The sequence below is a fragment of the Pogonomyrmex barbatus genome, unplaced genomic scaffold (genome assembly GCF_055798465.1).
Source record: "Pogonomyrmex barbatus isolate J1 unplaced genomic scaffold, ASM5579846v1 scaffold9, whole genome shotgun sequence".
Classification (NCBI taxonomy): Eukaryota; Metazoa; Arthropoda; class Insecta; order Hymenoptera; family Formicidae; genus Pogonomyrmex; species Pogonomyrmex barbatus.
Genome location: NW_028297193.1, coordinates 5,471,924 through 5,493,109, shown reverse-complemented (window position 1 = coordinate 5,493,109; position 21,186 = coordinate 5,471,924). Strand labels below are relative to the sequence as shown.

Genomic DNA, 21,186 nt, shown 5'->3' with positions numbered 1-21,186 from the left:
GATATATAAACGTAATAAACGCATTTTCTTGATAAAAATGTATTTAATAAAAATACATCAAGTTATAACGATGTTAAATTTTATAACCTACCATATATAAAACCCATCATATATAAATATGTCACAAGTTAAGATTGACGAATTATTTAAATATTACACTAAATATTAATACATTAAGTATTATTAAAATTATTATTATATTATATATAAATTAAATTATTTAATAATATTATTAGAAGATTAATCTGTCATCTGCTTAAAATAATAATTTGCACCGCAATCGTGCTCCATGACAGCAATTGCTCGAAGGCCGGAAATGATGTAAGAAGATTAAATCGCAACGGTGGATTATTTACGAAAACAAATGCTCGTTTTTCCACAAAGGGGGAACAAATGCTCGTTTTTCCTTTTTAATTGATAACGAGACAGTAGGTGCCGCTTCTGCGTGAAAATTAAATTAAATTATTAAATCATATTACAAGTGGGCTGAAAGTGGGAAGAGATACTAAGCGAGAGAAAATTATCCTTACGCTGTCTTGCTTATACGCGGTCCGAAATAAATGCGCTCGTTCTCACGGCAGTAGCCCGCGTAGTTCATAAATGCGAAACAATTCGCGCATTTGGTGGCCAAATACTTTGTCTCGTTTCTCACAGCATCGGCATACCATTCCGCCGCTTTAATGTGGCTGCATCCTAGCGCAGAAGAATACGCTATGTGGAATCGCGCGATAAGCATTAACAGTATGTCCTACTTTATATTCCGCGGTCCGTATTCGCACCATTGTAACGAGCAAATATGTCCGTTTGAATTCCGATTTTAGCGCAAACGCGTCATACGCGTCATCTTACACAAAAATCTAAATTAACGCGTTTTAAAAATAGAAGCATCTCGACACTGGAAAACGCTTTACGCAGATCAACAGTGTTTAATTAACGATAGATATATTTGTAATTATTTTTATATTTTGTATACAATTTTATATATTATATTTATATTATTATATTTACACTTGGTAGTAGTAGATAAAGAAAAAATGAAGAGAGTGAAAAGAAGGAAAAGAAGCAAAAAAAGATGTTAAAAAATAAATAAAATTGAAAACAGAATTTAAAAAAGTACCATCTCGACACTGGAAAACGCTTTACAGATCGTGTTTAATAACGATAGATATATTTGTAATTATTTTTATATTTTGTATACAATTTTATATATATTTTATATATTATATTTATATTATTATATTTACACTTGGTAGTAGTAGATAAAAAAAAAATGAAGAGAGTGAAAAGAAGGAAAAGAAGGAAAAGAGATGTTAAAAAATAAATAAAATTGAAAACAGAATTTAAAAAAGTACCATTTATGCCATATTGCGAATGACAGCAGGCAGGCTGTGGTGCCGATCCAGTATTGGCGTAAATGTTAACAGTGCCTACTTCTTTCATCGTGCCGTATCCACCGCTATCCGTGTAAAAAACTTCCGTGAATTGCGCGACGTTCGAATTAATTTGACAACCGTCGTACAGGTCAGAATAAAAAAAAAGTTCCGCAGGATCTAAACCTATACTCAGATCGATATATGTAATGTATTATGTAAATATTTTATTATATATTTCTATAATAAGTTAGTAGATTAATCCTCCTCGATAATAAAGATTTGATGAAACTTTACCTTTAAACATTTATTCAGCAATAACATTTACACATATGATATTCTTTTTTTATTAGAGTACTGAGAATAATAATTATGAGTAGAGTACTGAGAATAATAATATTAACATTTTTTTCATTCGTATTTAAATATAAATCTCAATTGAAATGTTTATAGATTTAGTTTATTTTATATAGAGATAGAGATAATTCGATAAAATCGTAATTATAAAATAATTGTTTAGACTAAGCAAAACATTTTTCTCTTGCAAATTTTGTGTGAAATGAGCCACAATTTGTTAAGTAGTCTATTAAAATTTGCAGAGAATAAATTTCGAAGAGATTATGACGGTCTTCAAAGAATGATTGAATGAAAAGTAAAATGTTAATATAAGTAAAATCAAAATTGATGTGATAATATTGTTTTATATCATACCTGTGATATGTGAAAAATTAAAATAAGTGTATGTTCCGACGCAACCTACAATGTGAGCACCCATAGAATGCCCAATCAAATGCCAATTTTCTAGTTCGTATCCTCTTCTTTTTAAGATATCAAAACTAGACGCGACTATCTTTCCGATCTCAGGTATTCGATTAGAAACCATTAACATATCTCCTCGTGCTAATCGAGACCAGTCGAGCAATATAATAGCAGAGGTATTTCGCGAACAATAGGCTGAAGAATGTAAAATATTATATCAATCAGTAAAATTTCTTTGTTAATAAAATTAATATGTAATTTATTTTTTCTTCCACATATACAAGTGTGTATATATATATATATATATAGGAATATTTTATTTAAATTACTTTTATAGAGGGATCTTAAAAAGGAATTTATTTAAATTATTTAAATTATTTCAGTACTTATTAACTTTTAACTTTATTATTTATAAAGTAATATACTCCCGCAGGGCTGTCTGATTCTCAGGGATCGAGTTTAGCAAACCTATGAACTTGATATTTATATAAATTATATATTTATATACTTATATACTTATATATTTACGTATAGGTATATGTTTTTGCGAGGGATAAATTCGGTCGCTGAATTCAAGAAATTATTAAATAATGTTATATGTGTAAGAGAATTTATTATTACCTGATATGACGTACGGCGTCGGCAGAGTATTTCTTCCTCCTAAATATCCGTGAGCCAAGACAGTAATACTTTTATTTTTTCTGATTTGATTATGTGCATATTCTATGCAATTCGTATCATGTATGTTGCACTCGTTTGATACTCTGTCCGTGTTATTACTAAAATATTATACAAATCTAATGAAACATTTATTCTATTATCAAAATGTAAAGCATTAATGAATAAAATAAATAATTTTGATTATTGTTGCATATAATTTAGCTTACTTTTTTTTTTTAAATTATATTATTTTCTTAATATTCCGATAACAGTTTTTATTAAAATGTTTTTTTATTTTGCAAACATAGACATACAATATTAAAGCAATATTAAAGTATAAGAAACTCATATCATACATCCTTCAATAATTAAAACAATTCTTAAATGATAAAATCATAAATACCAGTTATGAAAAAGCAGTTGAATTTTCTCCGGATCGACAATTTCTTCGACTAAAAAATTATTAAATTAGACTTATTATTTTATTCTACATTTCTAAAATACTTGTAACATTTATACAAAACATTTTTTGTATACATTATCTATAGTCTTTAAAATTCCAAATGTTTTCTATATCACAAACTTTTTTTAAATTTAATTTCGTAAATATATTATTAATTAAAAGAAGCACACTGTTCGTAATATTGAAAAAAATTACGCTTGACTGAAAGCGTACAACGTTATATTGTGTAAAGGATACTTAAAATAGTGTCGTAGATGTTTAAAAGATGTAAATGATTAGGATGTAAAATAATATTGATTTTTCTATAATTACTTTTTGCTGATGCTCTAAAGAAAAAGACGTAAAGTAGAAGGAATATATATCCAGATATATTCCTGGTCATCTTGCAGCCCCGATAATTGTCAAAAATCAAATAGATAGAGCACGCATTTACTTTCGTATCACTTTTTTCTAACCAAGTACTAAGTAATCGCGACTACAACGCGATGTGTATTCGACTGTACAAGAACGCAGAATATTAGTAAAAGTTTTCTACTGAGACTCGTCGAGTGATAAGATCAAAACGGACATATTTAAAAGCGATGTGACTCTGTTATATATGTTTTGCCTATCGTAATCTAATGTATATATAAGTCGTGTAAGTATATTGATTTATTAATTTCAGCTATCACACGTAACGTCTAATAGTATCTAAGTCCACAGTTTATGCTTTTTATTACGATAAAAATATCTTTATCAGATAATGACAGATTAAAATGATCCGTAAGAGGAATCCATCAAGAAGAAGAAAATATAATGTAAATAATATGTCGATGAGATAACGAAACAGACAAAGTATTTTCGAGACATTTTATTTGACTTCAATTTGAAATCATTTTCACACAGCATGTATACATAATTGTATCTCATAAATTACAATAAAAATGCGGATACCTCGAGATACAGCTTAATAATTTTCAATATTTTGGGATCTCCGAACCTGAAATGAAATATGAGAGATTTGACGGATTTGATCTCATAAAAAAATAATTTATAACTTTTGATATTCTGCTTGTTAGATCGCTGATTTTTCTAATATCAATTCTTCTCTTTCCTTTTTCTCTTTTTCCTTCATTTTCTACAAATCCCATTTTTAATATTACAACTTTCCAGAAGTTTGATATACAGATTGATAAATAAGGTGTTTTACTGTGCATCTCTCTAAGCAATAAATTGTTTCATCTCATCTTGAGAATATCTCGTAAAAGCGCGTCCAGCGTCAAACTCTTTCTAAAACTCACAATTAGCTAATGCGTTTTCAAACAAAATTCCGTTCTCCGGAGACGCGAGGAAAGCCGTCTGTTAATTTAATTCAGACTAGTTACGGTTCGTTAGCAAAAATACGCCAAGCTAAAATAGCAAGAATAAGTCGGCAATATTGGTTAAAGTAATTTCATTTACGACTACTTTAGATTATCAGAGAACTCAATTGCGCTCGGGAAATAAAAGTCCTTATAAACATAAATGTAATAAAACGAATAGACTTTCCCAGACTTTCTGCTTTCGAGAGCTCTAGTTTCTGAGTTCTCGTGTATGCGTACAGGTGTTTCAAATAATACTAGACAGTATAGTTAATTACATGTTACAAAATGTTAATGAAAATTCATATACAGTATGTCCCAGGTTTAAGGTGCCAAAGTTTGTCAGTTTCATTCATCACATTCTATGGGATATTAGACAAGAAAAAAAATGTTATATGAACATAGGTTGTTTAATGCTTTATTAAAAAGTTATAAAATACGAAATTCCAAAGAAACAATTAAGAATAGAATGATATGTATTTTTATGCGAGTTGTGTTTACTATCAGCATTTATCAAATATAATAATATAATAATATTAATTTTTGCTAAATACTAATCATTACAATTAATTATTTAATACTAATTATTATTACTAATTTTTATCTAAATTTGTAGATGCAACTGATGTCCCATTTTAAAATGGCCACCATTATTAGAAAAACAAAATTGATAGCGATTGATAATGGAATTTATCATTGTACAAAATTCATCTGTATTTTGTTTCATCTCTGTAAATGAATCATTAATTTTTTTTTATTAGTTCATCATGCGTATTTATTATTCTTGTAACTTTTTAATAAAGCATTAAACTATGTTCACATAACATTTTTTTCTTATCTAGATCTACAGAGTGTACTAACAAAGTTTGGCACCTTAAATCTGGGACACTCTGTATATATATTTTAATAATATAAAAAACTGACGTGTATATCAAAGAGACTTGCAATTTCAAAATAAGAGTGCTGAGAAAAGAATATAAAAGTTTTCGTGTAAAAGAAAAAGAGTGTATCGCGAAACAAATGCAATTTTGCGAAAATATGTTTTTGCAACACAATCTCGTGCATCCATCACAAAGTAACTCAGACAATAATCAAGAATGCTTAATAATACCAAGCGAAGAATATGAAGTGACAGATCACTAAATCACGCGTGAATAAATGGCTGGCGTGTCTATCAAAGCGGTATGCCGAGAATAAGAAATGCCTAAGGGAATTTTTTTTTTTTTATATTCCATTGCTTTCTCTTCTGCCTTCACTGCAGAATTTTAAAGCTTTTCTACGTTATAAAAGACGTATGTGCTTTGATTACCAATCTCGAGAGGAAGGAATAGCGAGACGAGTAAGAAAATATCGTCTGCATAATAAAAGTTTTCAGGTATCTCATTAGTATCGGAAGGAAATCTGAGTTCTTTGGACATATGCAAGAACTTAAAAACTTTCATCTGTGACGCATATCTAAAGGTTATTATATTATAATACGGTATTTAATTATGTCTTAATGAAATTTTATAAACTTGATGATATATATTACATTAAAAAATAGAAATTATCCTTCGATAATTAACCAATATTTAATAAGGAAACGAAACGAATAATTTCAGTTGTTACAAATTTATTTTAAAATCAATTTTTTTCTCACCTTGTACTATTTTATTTATCAAATTTGAATTATCGCTCAGCAATAATACAGATTGTTTATCATGAAAAACAATACTTTTTAATAGCTTTCACAAGAATTTAATTTTTCAAATATGACGATTTCCTAGTGTAGTTTTTCTTTTACTACGTAGATTTTCTTTTACTATATTCGGTGAACAATCGGTGAGATTGTCAACAGTACAAGCTCTAAACGTGTTTGCTCCCCGATAAGATCGTCACGACGCGACGAGCAAACTTCATTTGCCACGCGGGATTTTCTCTAATCTTCTTCTCTCAAGCCCGACCGGCCATAATCCAGCAAGGTTTATCGCGACCGGCCGTTGCAAGAAGAAGTCGAACACTTTCCAGTATTCGTATTCCTTTCCTTTCGTAAAGAGTAGATAGCCTTGCTGCACGCTGTTGCTCGCCTTGTCCTCTGTTCTTCTCTCTGGGAAATCGCGGGGCTCTTCTTTTGTCGCATTTATGTGGAGTGGAGTCGTATATATTCCCTCTTCTCTCGTGTTACTCTCGCTTATCTTAATACCGTCAAAAAAGGAAGGCGCGAGCGAGCGCTATCTTTATAATTCTTCTCCCGTCTTATAAAATAGATCTATATTATTGGTATGATGAAAGATTCAAGTCTCCTCTTTTTTTCTTCCTGTTCCTCATCTTTCTCTTTCTCTTTCTATTGTCTAGAACTTCTAAATGTATATATGCATATTTTATAAATTGATTATTTATTATTATTTATTTTGTGCATAAAAATACTTTGTATAACAAATGTTGTATACAATGCAAAAAGCGAGATATGATGCGCGAGGTGAAAAGATCAAGGATCGAAAAGTTGGCTTTAAGCACCGATTTGTCATCCAAACAAAAATCTATCGGGACGATTAAAAAGTGAGAGACACAATACACCGCGTATTGATTTCATTCCGTAAATGCATGGCGTTTTAATACGGGGATCTCTCGAGTTGCCAGATGTTCTCCAATACAGTTGACAGCTTCCTTCTTCCTCCTATCTGAGTATTTTGTCGACCACATTATCGATGTTTTCATTTTTATCGGGGAAAATCTCGACCATCAGAGGAGTTTGAGGAAACCAGTAACGGCCATTAATCACTTGTACTACTTTGCGAATTTTTTTTGTGCATAAAATATCGACTTAATAAGTAGCGCGCAACAGCTTGTTTAAAAGTAGCCAGGCTCTCTTTCAAGAGGAATCTTGTGATCTCTAATAAAATATTATAAATGTAAATATAAACACAGGGAGGATTAATCGATTTCAAATTTGATTATCGATTTATTAAAAACTTGCTTTGAATTGTTGCATTAACAATAATGGCACGTAGTTTGCGATATAAGCAATCAATTTCGAATTTATATATATATATAAATTCAATAAAAGAAAAATGATCACGCCCCTAAGATCGAGTTGGCCAGGTGTTACCTTCTCTATTCTATTCTAGTTATTACAAATATTTTTTGAAAGAAGCACATCTAATTTCTAAAATTTTACATTTATTTTATTAACGTGTAATTATTAATAAGAGGAGTCACAAAAATATTTTTAAAACAAACAAAGCGAAATTTATTAATATATCTCTCGTTATTCGTATGATGATTTTTTTTTTATTTTTTAACTTCGCGTTAGTTTTTATATATCTCCGCTTATTTTTCACATATTTTGTGGTCTAAACTGCGCTCTACACAGGAATCATCAAAGAAGTAACAGAGGATACCGTTTTCCTTGAAAACCTCGGATCCGCGTAATCAGCTCTTCATGTTCGCGCGCGAGTTTCCCTCTCGAGAAATTCTAGATTTTCGCAGAGTTTTTCCTTCGTGCGGGCTGTCTTTTAAAATTAAGAGCGGATTTACAAAAGAGCGCTGTGCGGTACAGAGTTTACGGGTTTATCGGACAACGTACGCATCGCCCTTTGTTATCATTTTTTTTTTTTACCGTGGAATATCTAGCTTCGTTTCTCTCTTTTTTTCATTTTTTTTTTGCACGAGCCAGACACACGCAGCATTGTGTCGACACGTTCTCATTACCCGTCTACGAGCGGTAATCTCGGAAAAATTGCGTACGGATGAGTCGTTTCATGGATCACAACGTTTTCGTGACTGCCTGAGTCAATTTTTGATCAAGAAAACGTAAAGCAAACGTACGGAAATTATGGCTGCCGTTTCCCGTCCAAACGCTCGTCGTCGTTTTCAAACAGTATCAGTTGGTATCCGCGTAATAAAAATCCGTCGCGCAATGATACACGAGATTAAGCCCCATAAACGGATGACATAGCAATGAAATCGTTCCGGGTATGTCCGTGGATGTACGAACGAGTGTGGAAAAGCAAATATAGATATAAAAATCTCAACATTCAATATATGCGAAAATCAATATTCCAAGAAACCAATATATATATATATATATATATATATATATATATATATATATATATATAATACGTTCAATATGCAGATTTTTGCGCGTACTTTAAGCAGAAATTTACGTCGCGAAGCGATGAAAAATGATAGATGCTAATGTCGCCAGATAGAAATTTTGCCGGAATGCTCGAATTTCGCGGCATAAATTGCACGAAATGATTAACTTTATCTCGTCGTTTTCTCGCAAATCGAAGCGCTTATTATTACACGTATGAAAGAGCGATGCATAATTTTTTTATATATAATTTTGTGTACCTGTCAATTCGTATATTTTTAACGTTATTAAATTTTTATTGAGATAATTTTATCAATTGGAAATAAATTAAAATTCGACTCGGCGAATATTTTTTTCTATTTCGCGCTGCTGAATTCGTTGACGAAAGATGCATATCGGGCGATTCACGCGCGAATTCGTTATTAAGTCAAAACAGGCAACGCGGCGGAGCTACACGTGGCGATGCGCGTTTAATTAATTAAAAGCGTTTGAGTGTGGACGGCGTTTTACGAAAGTCGGCACGAAAGAATCGCTCGCATCAATAAGGCTTTTCACTCAGCTTAGCGAAGCGGATGAAAAACTTTTTCATTGATCTGTTTCACGTGCACTGACGCACGGCGGAATGTCTAATCGGACGAAACCGGACAATTTCGAAACATGTATATTTAGAATACGTACGTGTCAAACAATATTGAACGACAACGAAGCGCGCAAAAGTTGCTTGTGCTAATGGAATAATGGATAATAATATTTGTAATTAAAAAGTGCAGTGTAAGGATAATTAAATTTAATAGTTTTTTTGGGGGGGGAAAATATGAAGCGATTAAATCGCTTTGAAAATATTTTTTTTAATTTCTCTTTTTTTATTGGTCTCATCTTATCAATTTGTTAAAAAAAAAAATCGATTGAGAAATCATAACGAGGATTAATTTAAATTGATCAAGTTACAAGTACAAGTTTAATTGAAAGATTGTAAAATTTGACTTTCAAAAATTCCCTTTTCGTGCATTATTGTGTAGCGCCGGTGTCAGGTTTTTATTCACAGAGAGGTAGTTTGACCCACCCTCGGGAGAACCGGCTTTTGGCAGCCGGTTTTTTTTTTCACTCTCCTTTAATCATCCTCCGGGACAGCTGTTGAATAATTTTCGCATTCCAAGCCGCCGCACGTGCTCTCGATTCGTCTCGAAACAATTTCAAAGATTCAACACCTCACTTTTCAGAATGATATGAAAAAGCTAACAACGTTGCTTCATGACGCGAGTATGCAATAAATTCTTTAAATAAAGATATGGAATGGGTTGATTTAAAAGGATTCCGTAACGAGCGTCATGTTTCACATTGTTGCAAGCATCAATTCACAAAGAAAAATAGTTTTTTTTTTTTTTTTCGAAATGAATGTAACTTTTATTGTGTATTTTATTACATATTTTTACTATACAGTTTTATTATATACAAATTTTAATTTTTTGATTGAATCCTACGTTTAGATATTACAGTAATAAATATAATAAAATTAAGTTAAATTAAATTAATAAATATAATAAATTAAAATATAATAAAATAATACATTTATGGAAAATAAGTAATAATCAAATATATATAAAATATAATAAAATAATACAGATAAAAATAATATATAAAATAAAATAATATGAATAAAATTATATGAAATAAATAATTGAATTATACATTTTTAGAAACTTTCGTATTTAATTAAGTGAATACTATATATCGATAATTATTATACAAATTTTATTTTTATATCAATAGGAAAGTCAATAAACGTTTATCGAGTATCGATGTTACTTTATTACTTTCTCAGAGATTTTGACGAAATCGATGACGTAGTAAAATGCGGTCGAGTTCAATGAATCATGGATAAGGAAATTTATTTTGCTGTGGGCTCTCTTTTATGAAGATTCTCTCGCGATTCTCGATTAGTTGCAGTCAGTCTGAAAAATTCTGCGTACATGACCATGACCGTTAGCGCGCGCGCATGTGTGTGTGTATGTGTGTGTGTGTGTGTGTGTGTGTGTATCCTCGGAGAATTGTTGGAATTTCAATATACCTCAACATTCGAATAACTCGGTCGAATAATTCGAACGTTTTCATATTCGAATTATACTCGAGTGGATCCCCGCGTAATCGTTTGCCGCGAATAAACTGTGTAATGCCGGTTTTTCATCTATGTTATTCGCATTTCCGCCGGCAGCTTTAATTAGCAATTAGCTATTTGCAATAATTACGCGACGCGAGGTATTGTACGTATTACTTACTTTTAATAGCGCGATATCGTGAAAACATTATAAAACAGTATTATTATCTTTTTTTTATGTTTATAACATTTATGAATAAGTAATATAGCAATGGTGTGAATAAATAAACATTAAATCTTCCATTGTTTTTTATTCCATTCCGTTTTTTGTTCCATTGTTTTACTCTTGCCTGCGTTTACGCAAAATTCTGTGATTATTATACAAGAATTACGTATCCCCGTTTTTTATTATTATGAGAGATGAAATATTCTCTTTTGTAAAAAAATAACATCATAAAGAGAAAGTTTTTCAAGAGTAATGCAAATGACGTCACAAGCAGAAATTGCGACACGTGTACATGTTTTTTTGGCGCATCTTCTACATTTCTCTTTAAAAATGTTGAATTAATCTCTAAATTAAATGACATCCTAATTTTTCTAACTGTCCCATGTGGCATAGTTCGCTAGATGATGTCCATCTCTTTGAACGTGTATGTCAATAAGCACTGTTTATCGAGTGTGTTTTCGATGATTGTCCGTGTCAATAATTGGTTATAAATATTGTTTACATAAGCTTTCTTCAATTTCTCGTGAATAGATCGTCAACGAAGTATATTCTCTCTCGTCGCGATATTTCATTAACTACTAATATCTGATGTGAATTGAAAAAAGTACATATATATATATATATATATATATATTGCAAATAGCTAATATATATATATATGTGTGTGTGTGTGTGTGTGTGTGTGTGTGTGTGTGTGTGTGTGTGTGTGTGTGTGTGTGTGTGTGTGTGTGTGTGTGTGTGTGTGTGTGTGTGTGTGTGTGTGTGTGTGTGTGTGTGTGTGTGTATATAACTCACATCGAGGGATCCTGAAATAAAATTCCACCCCCGAGTCTTCTGGAGGTGGATGAAAAATATTGTAATTGTTTAAATGTGCAAAAGCTTTATGGCTAAAATGAATTCAGTGGGCGCGCAATAAAGCCGTTCACGTAATATGCTAAAATCGTATCAGAACAAATATGGACGTCCCATTTAGAACCATCTTTGTTAATTGATAAATTTGAATTGGAAAACAGAAATGGTTGGTACTCGGTTTTTCGTCTGCAATTGAAATTTTTGTTCAACTAACCCATTCATTATTTTAACTTGTCATGATACGTGATATTTGTAGCATTTCGTGTTAAAAAAATTGCAAAAATATTTCAAAGAACAGACCACTAAATCTGTTAATATATGGATATTTTTTCATATACAAGCCTTATAAATTATTATTTTACACAATAGAAAGAGAGCCCTCGTAATTTGACATTTTTATATATTGTATTGTTCTTATAAGGGAAAAAATTATTATCTATAATAATATAAATAATTATTAGATAATTATTAATATATAATATAAATAATTATCTAAATTTTCTAGAAAGATCTTTATTTTCGATGAAACTAGTAAAATACGCAAAACTAGAAATAAAATGGAAGATTTGAGGGTTTTGGCCCTTAAAAATGATTGTCCGTTCTATAAAATTGGCTGTTCGTTTGTCACGACAAGCTCATTTGTCGTGAAGGGGAAGAAGTCCGTTTCCTCGTAATGAGCGGTAATAGTTTCAGACAACGCATCAAACTTTTTTACTGGTTCTTTTTTCAAATATTAAGCTAAAGCAGATGTACTTAAAACTATATTTGAAATAATATAATATATTATTGAACGTAATTTTTAGCAAAACTTCGGTGCAAAAGCACTGAAGAATCTATAAGTATTTTTCCATACAAAATTAAAGATTTATTATATTTATACATTATTTTTACATTATTGGATTTTTTATTCACTATAAATATTTGGTACCTAGTATTGGTACCAAAACTGGTTGTTCCTTTTTAAAAAGACAAAAGCTGTCATCGGCAATAAATGTTATGACTGTCGATGGCCTAGAATCACGAAGGTTTAAAACCCCAACGATGAAGAAGCGAATTATTCATTTCACAAAGAAGTATTTATTTATAATATTGTCCCTATTGAGTTGTTTAATAGCTCTTACGTGACAAAACGTATACGCATTCGGATCGCGCGTTTTCACGGACAAGTTGGAGTTGAAAATGGTCCAGAGGATGTAAAAATTTAACGGGAAAGAGTAATTCCAACTCAGCAATGCCATGAATAATTCAATGATTCTTACGTGATTCTTTCAAATCGTCATCGATTCATTGCATCCGGAATGTTAAATTCAAAAGTACTGCAAAAGATATCTGTTAATTAATAATCTGTGCCTATGACAAAAAATAATAAATGATAAAAAAAATCACACGTTTAAAAAAAAAAAGAGTACCGCTTAGAATCAGTATCCGATTCCGAGAAGGCCATCTATATTTACTAGAATACAATTTTAATTGAAACATAAAATAAGAACTAACATTTAAGTTATAATTAAAAAGATGCAAAATCAATTTTATTAATAATAATAATAATAATGATGATAATTGCAATGATATTCGGTAAAAATGGAATAATTTTATAAAGATAAAATTGCTTATTATATTTTCCCAACGATGTTATTTAATTTTTTTTATTATAATACAAAATGTTTTTATATGTATAGCATCTATCATCTACATTTTATGAAAATAGCATTCGACTCTAATTCTTTTATTCTATTAATTATTTCAACGGAATGTTAGTGTAATTTGTTCTTATAAAAATGCAAAATGTTCATCAGTTACTGATGTTTCCCTCATTTTGAAGGGGAGAAATCGGATATCCCTAAACGAGACTAGGGGAGAATTTCTGGATCTCGTAAAGAAAGTTCGGATGACAAAAGGGCAAAAGTTACAATAAGAAGACCTGCTCTTAAAACTCAGTTTATAACTTCAGAATGTCGTTGCTAGAATGCCGGTGATCTTTACAACATCTTTAGAAGTGCATTATCTCGAATATTTGTCTTCCCCTAAACAGATCACACTAAAATAATCTTCATGTCACACTTGATTGTAACTGTCAATATTTAATAAATAAAACTTGTTACCTTCGTATATTAATTGATCCATCTGCAATTTCAAACAAAAATCAGATCAATCATTTTTTGTTATTAAATTATTTAAATAATTTTATTATTTAAGTACTTTATTTGTTTATTAGTATTATGTTGCTACATATGTAACTTTTTATCAAATTTAGAAGACTTTTTTTAATTTTTTTTGTCTATTGTCTAAGGTCTCCAAACTATAATGATAAAGATACATGCAAAGTTTAATAAAATAATTTTACATTAAATATTTAAGTTATTAAACGCTAAGAGAAACTAGAAGAAATGTTAATATATTATTCTTTGGAACATGTTTTATTTACTGGTCAGTAACTGGCTAAAATTTATTGAGCAGAGTTAGTTTCTGGTTAACCTAATTAGTTTCTGGTTAATTATTAGCTAAAGAATGCTAGTCAGGATATTCCGTGTTTTGCTAATTACTGACTACTGTTTCGTTATCAGATTTTCTGTTCTATTTTCAGTTCTACTTTACATCCAGTAAAACTAACATAGTAACTGGGTAATTTCTGACTTGTAACCAGTTTTTTTGAGATATTCCTTTACTTGGGTAGTTATAATTTTTATTTCTACACAAATATATTACTAAATCATGACTTTCTTTGTTTTGTTAAACTACCTTTAAATACTGTACAATATTTTTTTTTAAATATTGCGTAGAATTTTCTCTTCTTTCTACGCGATATTAAGATATAAGAAAAATAAGATTTTTTTTTATATCTTATTCCATACGTAAGTCATTAAATTTTCGTTCTGGAATTCATTCATATCATGGCGCACACATTTTATTAAACCGTAAATATTTTTAGTAGAATTAAATTCCCAGTTATTTTACTATATGTAACATGTACACGATGACAACTCAAAGATAATTTGTTGTTCTTTTATTTTAATTTATTAAAACATCGATACATGTATAATTTAAAGAAATATTCTAACAATCGCAGATAAATAAGATAACTTTATTTACCTAAGATTTCTTTGGAAAAGATTATCTGTCATTATTTATCTTTGTTATATTATCTGTGCGATGCTTTGTACGTGTATTCTGTATTAATGGAATTTGAAATGTATGACATTGTCACAGAAAGGAAATATGCCGAGTGTTTCCAAAGGAGCATCGAATTACAAAGCTTTCGTTCAATTTACTAAACAAAGAAAATCATGAAATATCCCGAAAAAGCGTTTCTCTAAGTTGCTGACTGCGTTCGAATCAGCCAGGAGGAAGAAACAAATAACCAATAAAGAATGGCGCACTTTCATTATTTCGCGAATAATTACGCATGACTTTTTAATACTCTGAGCATTGAAAGCGATAAAATTTTAGCAGTATTTAAATGGAGTGAAATATCTTGCGAAACGTTCACGAAATTTATTATCGTAGAACGCGATACAGTAATTCTGCGGAAAATCATTTTCAGATTGCAGTAAATCCGTCAAAGTCCGCCACATATATGACAGCATAATTTTTTTTTCAATTAATTTTTTGCATGTAATTATAATAATTAAAAAAGTGAGATAGAATTATTTAAAATGAAACGTGGTGCGCAGCGGACAGTTTTAAAAATGCACGATAGTGTGCCGAACGTATTAAGAGAGTTTCTTTGAGATAATCAGCCTTATAAAGGTCACAGCTATCGGCGGACTCCCTTTTTCATTACGAGACAAAACCCTCTTTACAGAGTTCAGATAATTCCGCAAAGTCAACTGTCTATAGATCTGTAGGTCAGAGTGCCTATAACTTTCCCCACTGTTGCAAAAAAAGGGCTATTATTACAACTATCCCATTTGCACGATAAACCATGAAATGTATAACCCTTTATTATCACGGATATTAATCTTTAACTGAGTTTGCTCGTTGTTTTTCTATTAAAAGAGAAACTTCTTTCATTTATAACATAATTTTTTTAGGTCAGGAATTATTTTACGTGTAAAATTAATTTGAAAATAATAATGTTATCTTTAAAAATAATTTTTAATAAGAATTTATTTGAAATACATTAAATAAATTTAATTTCAAAATTATCTAATTAATCTATTTATATAACAAAATATTTAATGAATATGTAAATTCATATATAGAATTGTTTCAAAATGATGTATCTTTAATATGAGCCATAAAGTTCCCCCGAAAATTTTACGATAAGCCATCAATTATTGCAACTTCTTAGTCATTCAAGGTTAAATTCAAGCTTAGCGATTAAACCTTTAATTAAAATTAAGCTTATTAGAAGCATTAAATGAATAAGATCTTTTGTCATTTAATTACTTCACAGAAGTTTAATTCACAAAGTTGCTTTCGTTTTCTACCATAACTCGAAAATCATTAGTATCTGGACATTTTAATTAGAGAAAAATCGAAACTAAAATATTTGAAATATCTGCCAGTAGGATTTTAAAGTCTTAGGAATGTTGATATAAATGAAGAAAATAATATATTTAATTTAATTCAACGCTTAATTGCTAATTCTCTCTCTCTCTCTTTCTCCGCTTATCTATCCGGCTATTCTTTTTATTCTTCCCAAGGTTTCATTCTCATCTTCGATATAGAAATTCGGACCTTGATTGACCGGGTAAGGCTAACGCAATCAATCGCGCGGCATCTCTCTTTATCGCTTCTTATTGACATTACCATCGATATCCGGACCGCTAATAATTCGCCGAGGAATGTCGACAGCTGATACAGCCATCGGCCGTTCCCTCGGGAGAGGATGAAAGTAAAGAGGAGCGCAACGCGGGGCGTCCCGCGAGATGCGCCGCAATAAACCGAGGGGTGAAGTCGCTCTTGGAAGTCGATTACTCGCTTCCTACCTCGGAGAGAGGAAAGTAGACGATGGCGGATCGCGAGGAGGTTCACCTTAATCCGATTAAATACGTCATTCTTGGTTCGAGCTCTGGCCATAATAGGCCGCCACCATCTCGGAGGAGGAGAAGCGCGAAGCGCCGGCGTTTATCGACCTCGGATCGACGCGCTCGTTCCACTTTGTGACGGCTGAGTTACGTCTCTTCCGTCGATGACGATCGATTTGTCGACGGCAATAAACCCCCCCCCCTCTCCCTCCGCGATACACACGACAATGTCGATGACCGGGATAAAAAATATAATATCGCGCTCTTTGCGAGAGAGAATGGACGATCATCGCGTTACGCGACGCGTCGATAAACCGGCGAGTAAAAAAGATAGGACGTCAAGAGACGTTTAATAGAATGTCGTCTGGGATAAAGGTCGGAATCGTAAATTACGACTTAGCGGAAAACTTGGTGAAATTTTATCGCGTCCAAAAAAAAAAAAATTTATCGCGATCGGTTTGACGGTTTCATAAAGCTCATCAAGCGAAGGAACGATCGTTGCTCGTCTTAAAATATTAGTGCAAAGTTATGAGAAAAATAAAGTGAATAAAAAATAAAATAAGTAATAATAATAATAAAAATAGTGAGCGTATTGTGTATACACAGCTACGCAATATATGTAAATGCGTGTCACAAGAATATACGGGAGGTACATTAAAAATATTTAGTTTTAATACATACTCCTTTTTTTAAACAATGGAATATTTTAAATGAAGTAACGTTATTTCCTGAAAAAAATTGACAATACAAGATGTATTAATGTATTAAATGTTGACGGAAAAATGAATAGAAAACGGAATCTAAAATCTTAATCTCCCATAACCCCGATATTCCTGTTTGTATTTTTATTAAAAGTAAAATTTGTATTTGGCTTTTAATTACGATAGACAAAATCGATGCCCGTGGGCAATAAGGGAGAGGGTGAGAAACATTTTGGGCAAAGGCTCTATTAAATCACGAGGAACCATTATCGATCATTATGATTTACACTCGGAGGTACACAGGATCCGCACAATACGCTTCCTCCGCACAGATTTCGCCACACATAATTCCATTCGCACGCCCGTCAAATCGCGAAGATTGCATTAGAGCGGAAATTGCATTAGCCAAAGACCGCACTTCGTGCGGTATGTTAAAAATATTATCCTCCTTTTTTTTTGCGCAATCTTCGCCTCATTAACATGTCTGTATGTTCGTATCACGAGATCAGATGAAAGTTTATTCTAATGTAACACGCCAGACTTTAGGAGAGTAATATCGTTTTTTATGAACAACTTTATCTGAGGCACTTTCTCTGGACTTTACACTGCAGGTACGCATTTATTAAAAAAGCATACAATTATTTGTTGTATAAAAAATCTTTCGGAAGTGTGCAGCACCTTCTTGAATCACGCTCGAAAGCTATCCCTCTTTCTCTAAACTTCAATCAGATTTCATTTTCCTTCTTCCTGATTTTTTTTTTTTATTTCTACTATCAAAGCTCTGTTATATCTTTAAAAAGCTTTAAATTAAGATGCTATTAAAGTAGAATTCATTGAAGAAAAGAATTCATATGAAGCGAACATTGGTATATTTTCTTACCTAAAATTTAATTTATAACAAACCCTTTGTTTTTAATTCAGAATTGTAATTTAGAGTGGTGTCTGTTTAATATTCGTGTTTTAATTTGTAAGGAGAAACGCGCGATAAATATCGCGATAAATACCATTATCGAACACGAACACTTTATAATCCCATTTAATTTAAAGTAGCACATTTCCCTCCTCGTGCTGACGTTTTAAATCGTTTCTTCGTTCATCAACCTTCACTTTTCTTCCAAGAATATATCGGTTGAAAACGGAAGTTAAATCAGCAGAAACTTCCTGTTCGCGTTTCCAAGAAACGGGGCGGTCGATTATGATCTCGCGTCACGAACATTTGTAATTAGCCAAGACCAGCACCAGCAAATTACGAGCGATATTTCGCCAGCGATCGACAATTCGCTTTCCACGATTTTCTCCTTATCTCTCGAGAGATATCGATTATTAACGTGTACTCAGGAATTAATACTATCTACAAGAAGGACAAGCTGAAGGACTTCTCGGGAAATCGTTAATTTCGCCATTTTCGGATATAGAAATTTTAACGTTTAAATCTTCATTTCACTTTGTCCTCTTATTTTTTATATCATTGATTTAATAAATATTAAAAAACATTGGATACATGCAAAATATAAACGATATATATTACAGAGACTTTTAAAATATTCAATATATTTACATTTAATATAAATACGTAGAATTGTGAGATTTATTAATTAATTCTTCTGATAAAAATTCGTTATTTAGAAAAAGTCTTTCTGAGGAGTTGTTTAATTTGACGGAAAAAGAATTAATTAATTTCTTCTGCTAAAAAGAATTTCTTATTTATCATTTATCTTTCTTCTTGACTTTTCGCTGTTTCTGTTTCGTTGTTTTACTATCCAAAAAGTCAGATTGCGAAATTATCTTTCATATTGCTGTAAGACGTTTCGTAATTTTATATACTTCTTCTATGTCATTTACAAGAAATAGTTGCTTTCGATGTAATACATTTACTATTGTCAATTGTGGAAGTCCGTAATGATATCACTTGCTCGTCGCTCAATGAATACAGAAGCGGGAATTTAGAGTCACGCGCATACAATTCGACGCACGAACTTTCGAACTTGGTAATTACTTTTACAATGCTCCTTCTATTATTTATATTATTACACCAAAATATAGTTAATGTAAATTGAGATAAATAAGCAAATGCGTCACATCTCTTCATAGTTTTATAAAGAAAAAATTTTACGTTAATACAGATCTAAATATAATATTTAATGCACATATTAATATTATTTTCAAAAAGCTAGTATTGTTTTCGTTAATTACATTTATTAATCTGAATTAAATAATACATAATTTTGTGACGCGTCGAAATATGTTGTCATGAGCCAAAATGTATAATTAAATATATAATTAATTTTGTTTATTCCTCATATTAAAATTTTATTTCTTATCTGTTTTCAAATTATTTATAAAATTCAAATTAGAACTTACATTAAAAAAAAAAGTATAGAAGAAAATTCCTTAATTCTAATTCAATTATTGAATTACTGAAATTTGTATTTAATTATATTTTTAAAAATGCAATTCTACATATTATTACCATATTCAAATTATTTTATTGCGTAAAAAAATGGCTTAAAAGAATAATAGGGCATATATTCGTTAATACATTTAAAAATACAAATGTTATTTGTTTTTTTCATTTCGACACTATGATTTTTTTCACAGAACATCCAAAGAGAAAAAACTGATGAACAAATTGAAAGTTTCTTCAGAACGTAACAAAATACACCGTCGAATCTAATCAAAGTAGCTTATGTTACTTTTGAAATTAAAGTTTCGGGAGGCTCTTTGAGACAGTTTGGAAAAGCGTGTATTCGGAGGAACGTGATAAAACTCACCGTGAAGGAAGGAACGTTCGTTCGTTACGGAGCCCCCTCGAAATGCAATTGCCGAAAACGTGGTGCGACCGCGACAGAGGGAAAACGCGGAGAGGGACGTCGTTGAGCCGACGACGGAACGGCACTGACCGTGTCGGATCAAGTGCTTGACGCGAACTACTGCGAGTCTGACCGAGTCACTTGCGAGGAGTCTGCGCGGCATCGTTCGTTACTACTTGACGCCCGCGGGCTCTCTATACAACTCTTTTTCCTACTTCTCTTTTCACTTTCTTTCCTGGTGATTCCTTTTTTCTCCCTTTCTCTTCAAATTCGAAAGATACAGAATGTTCGATAATTAAGAGATATACTCCTGAGTAATAGGGTTGCCATATTAAATTTTCAAAAGGGCTAGGACTTACAAGTTAAAAACATTTCGGCTGCAACTCCGGACGTATATAAAAAAAATGCGCTCAAATTAATAAAATTGATTAGAGACCAGTAAATGAATCATTATTTTACATCTAATTGTTCATTAGTTCATTTAGAGCAGAGAGAAATTTGAATTAAAAAATAAATAAATACAGACTATTTTGATTAAAAATAAGTTTTATTATAGGTACAGTTTAAGTTTTATTGGGTATTAAAATTAAACAAAAATTTTAACTCTTTGTGATACCTGTGCTATTTGTGCTACAATACAAAGTAATGCGAGAGGAATCAAAACAAAATATTTAGAAGCTTTTTTGAAACCTCGGACGTTTTCAAAAAATCCCCCGGGATATCTTAAAAAAGAGGACAGTGTTCGGGGGAAAAGAGGATGGATGGCAATCCTATTGAGTACCATATTGGAATCGTAACGTCATAGGCGAGAAGTGACACAGTAAAGTTTATTGCACTAATTTTGCAAATAAAGAGATATTTG

At 31.2% G+C, this 21,186-nt stretch overlaps 2 protein-coding genes across 5 annotated transcripts in view; both read right to left on the bottom strand.

Annotated features, from left to right (window-relative positions):
- Window positions 1-20,428, bottom strand: part of LOC105427852 (GTP-binding protein Di-Ras2) — a 95,431-nt gene extending 75,003 nt beyond the window's left edge. For all 4 annotated transcript variants that reach the window (XM_089084988.1, XM_089084990.1, XM_089084989.1 and 1 more), the window contains exon 1: window positions 20,286-20,428. The gene's annotated coding sequence lies outside the window, so the exon portion shown is untranslated. The remainder of the gene's footprint in view (window positions 1-20,285) is intronic.
- Window positions 24-20,276, bottom strand: LOC105429025 (pancreatic triacylglycerol lipase-like). The gene is made up of 7 exons (XM_089084997.1): window positions 3,565-20,276; window positions 3,193-3,241; window positions 2,751-2,908; window positions 2,082-2,324; window positions 1,353-1,556; window positions 531-693; window positions 24-441 (listed from the first exon to the last, which is right to left on the bottom strand). The coding sequence occupies exons 1-7, from the start codon at window positions 3,632-3,634 to the stop codon at window positions 411-413; spliced, it is 918 nt and encodes a 305-aa protein (XP_088941123.1). The 5' UTR covers window positions 3,635-20,276; the 3' UTR covers window positions 24-410.
- Window positions 20,429-21,186: the final 758 nt, after the last annotated feature.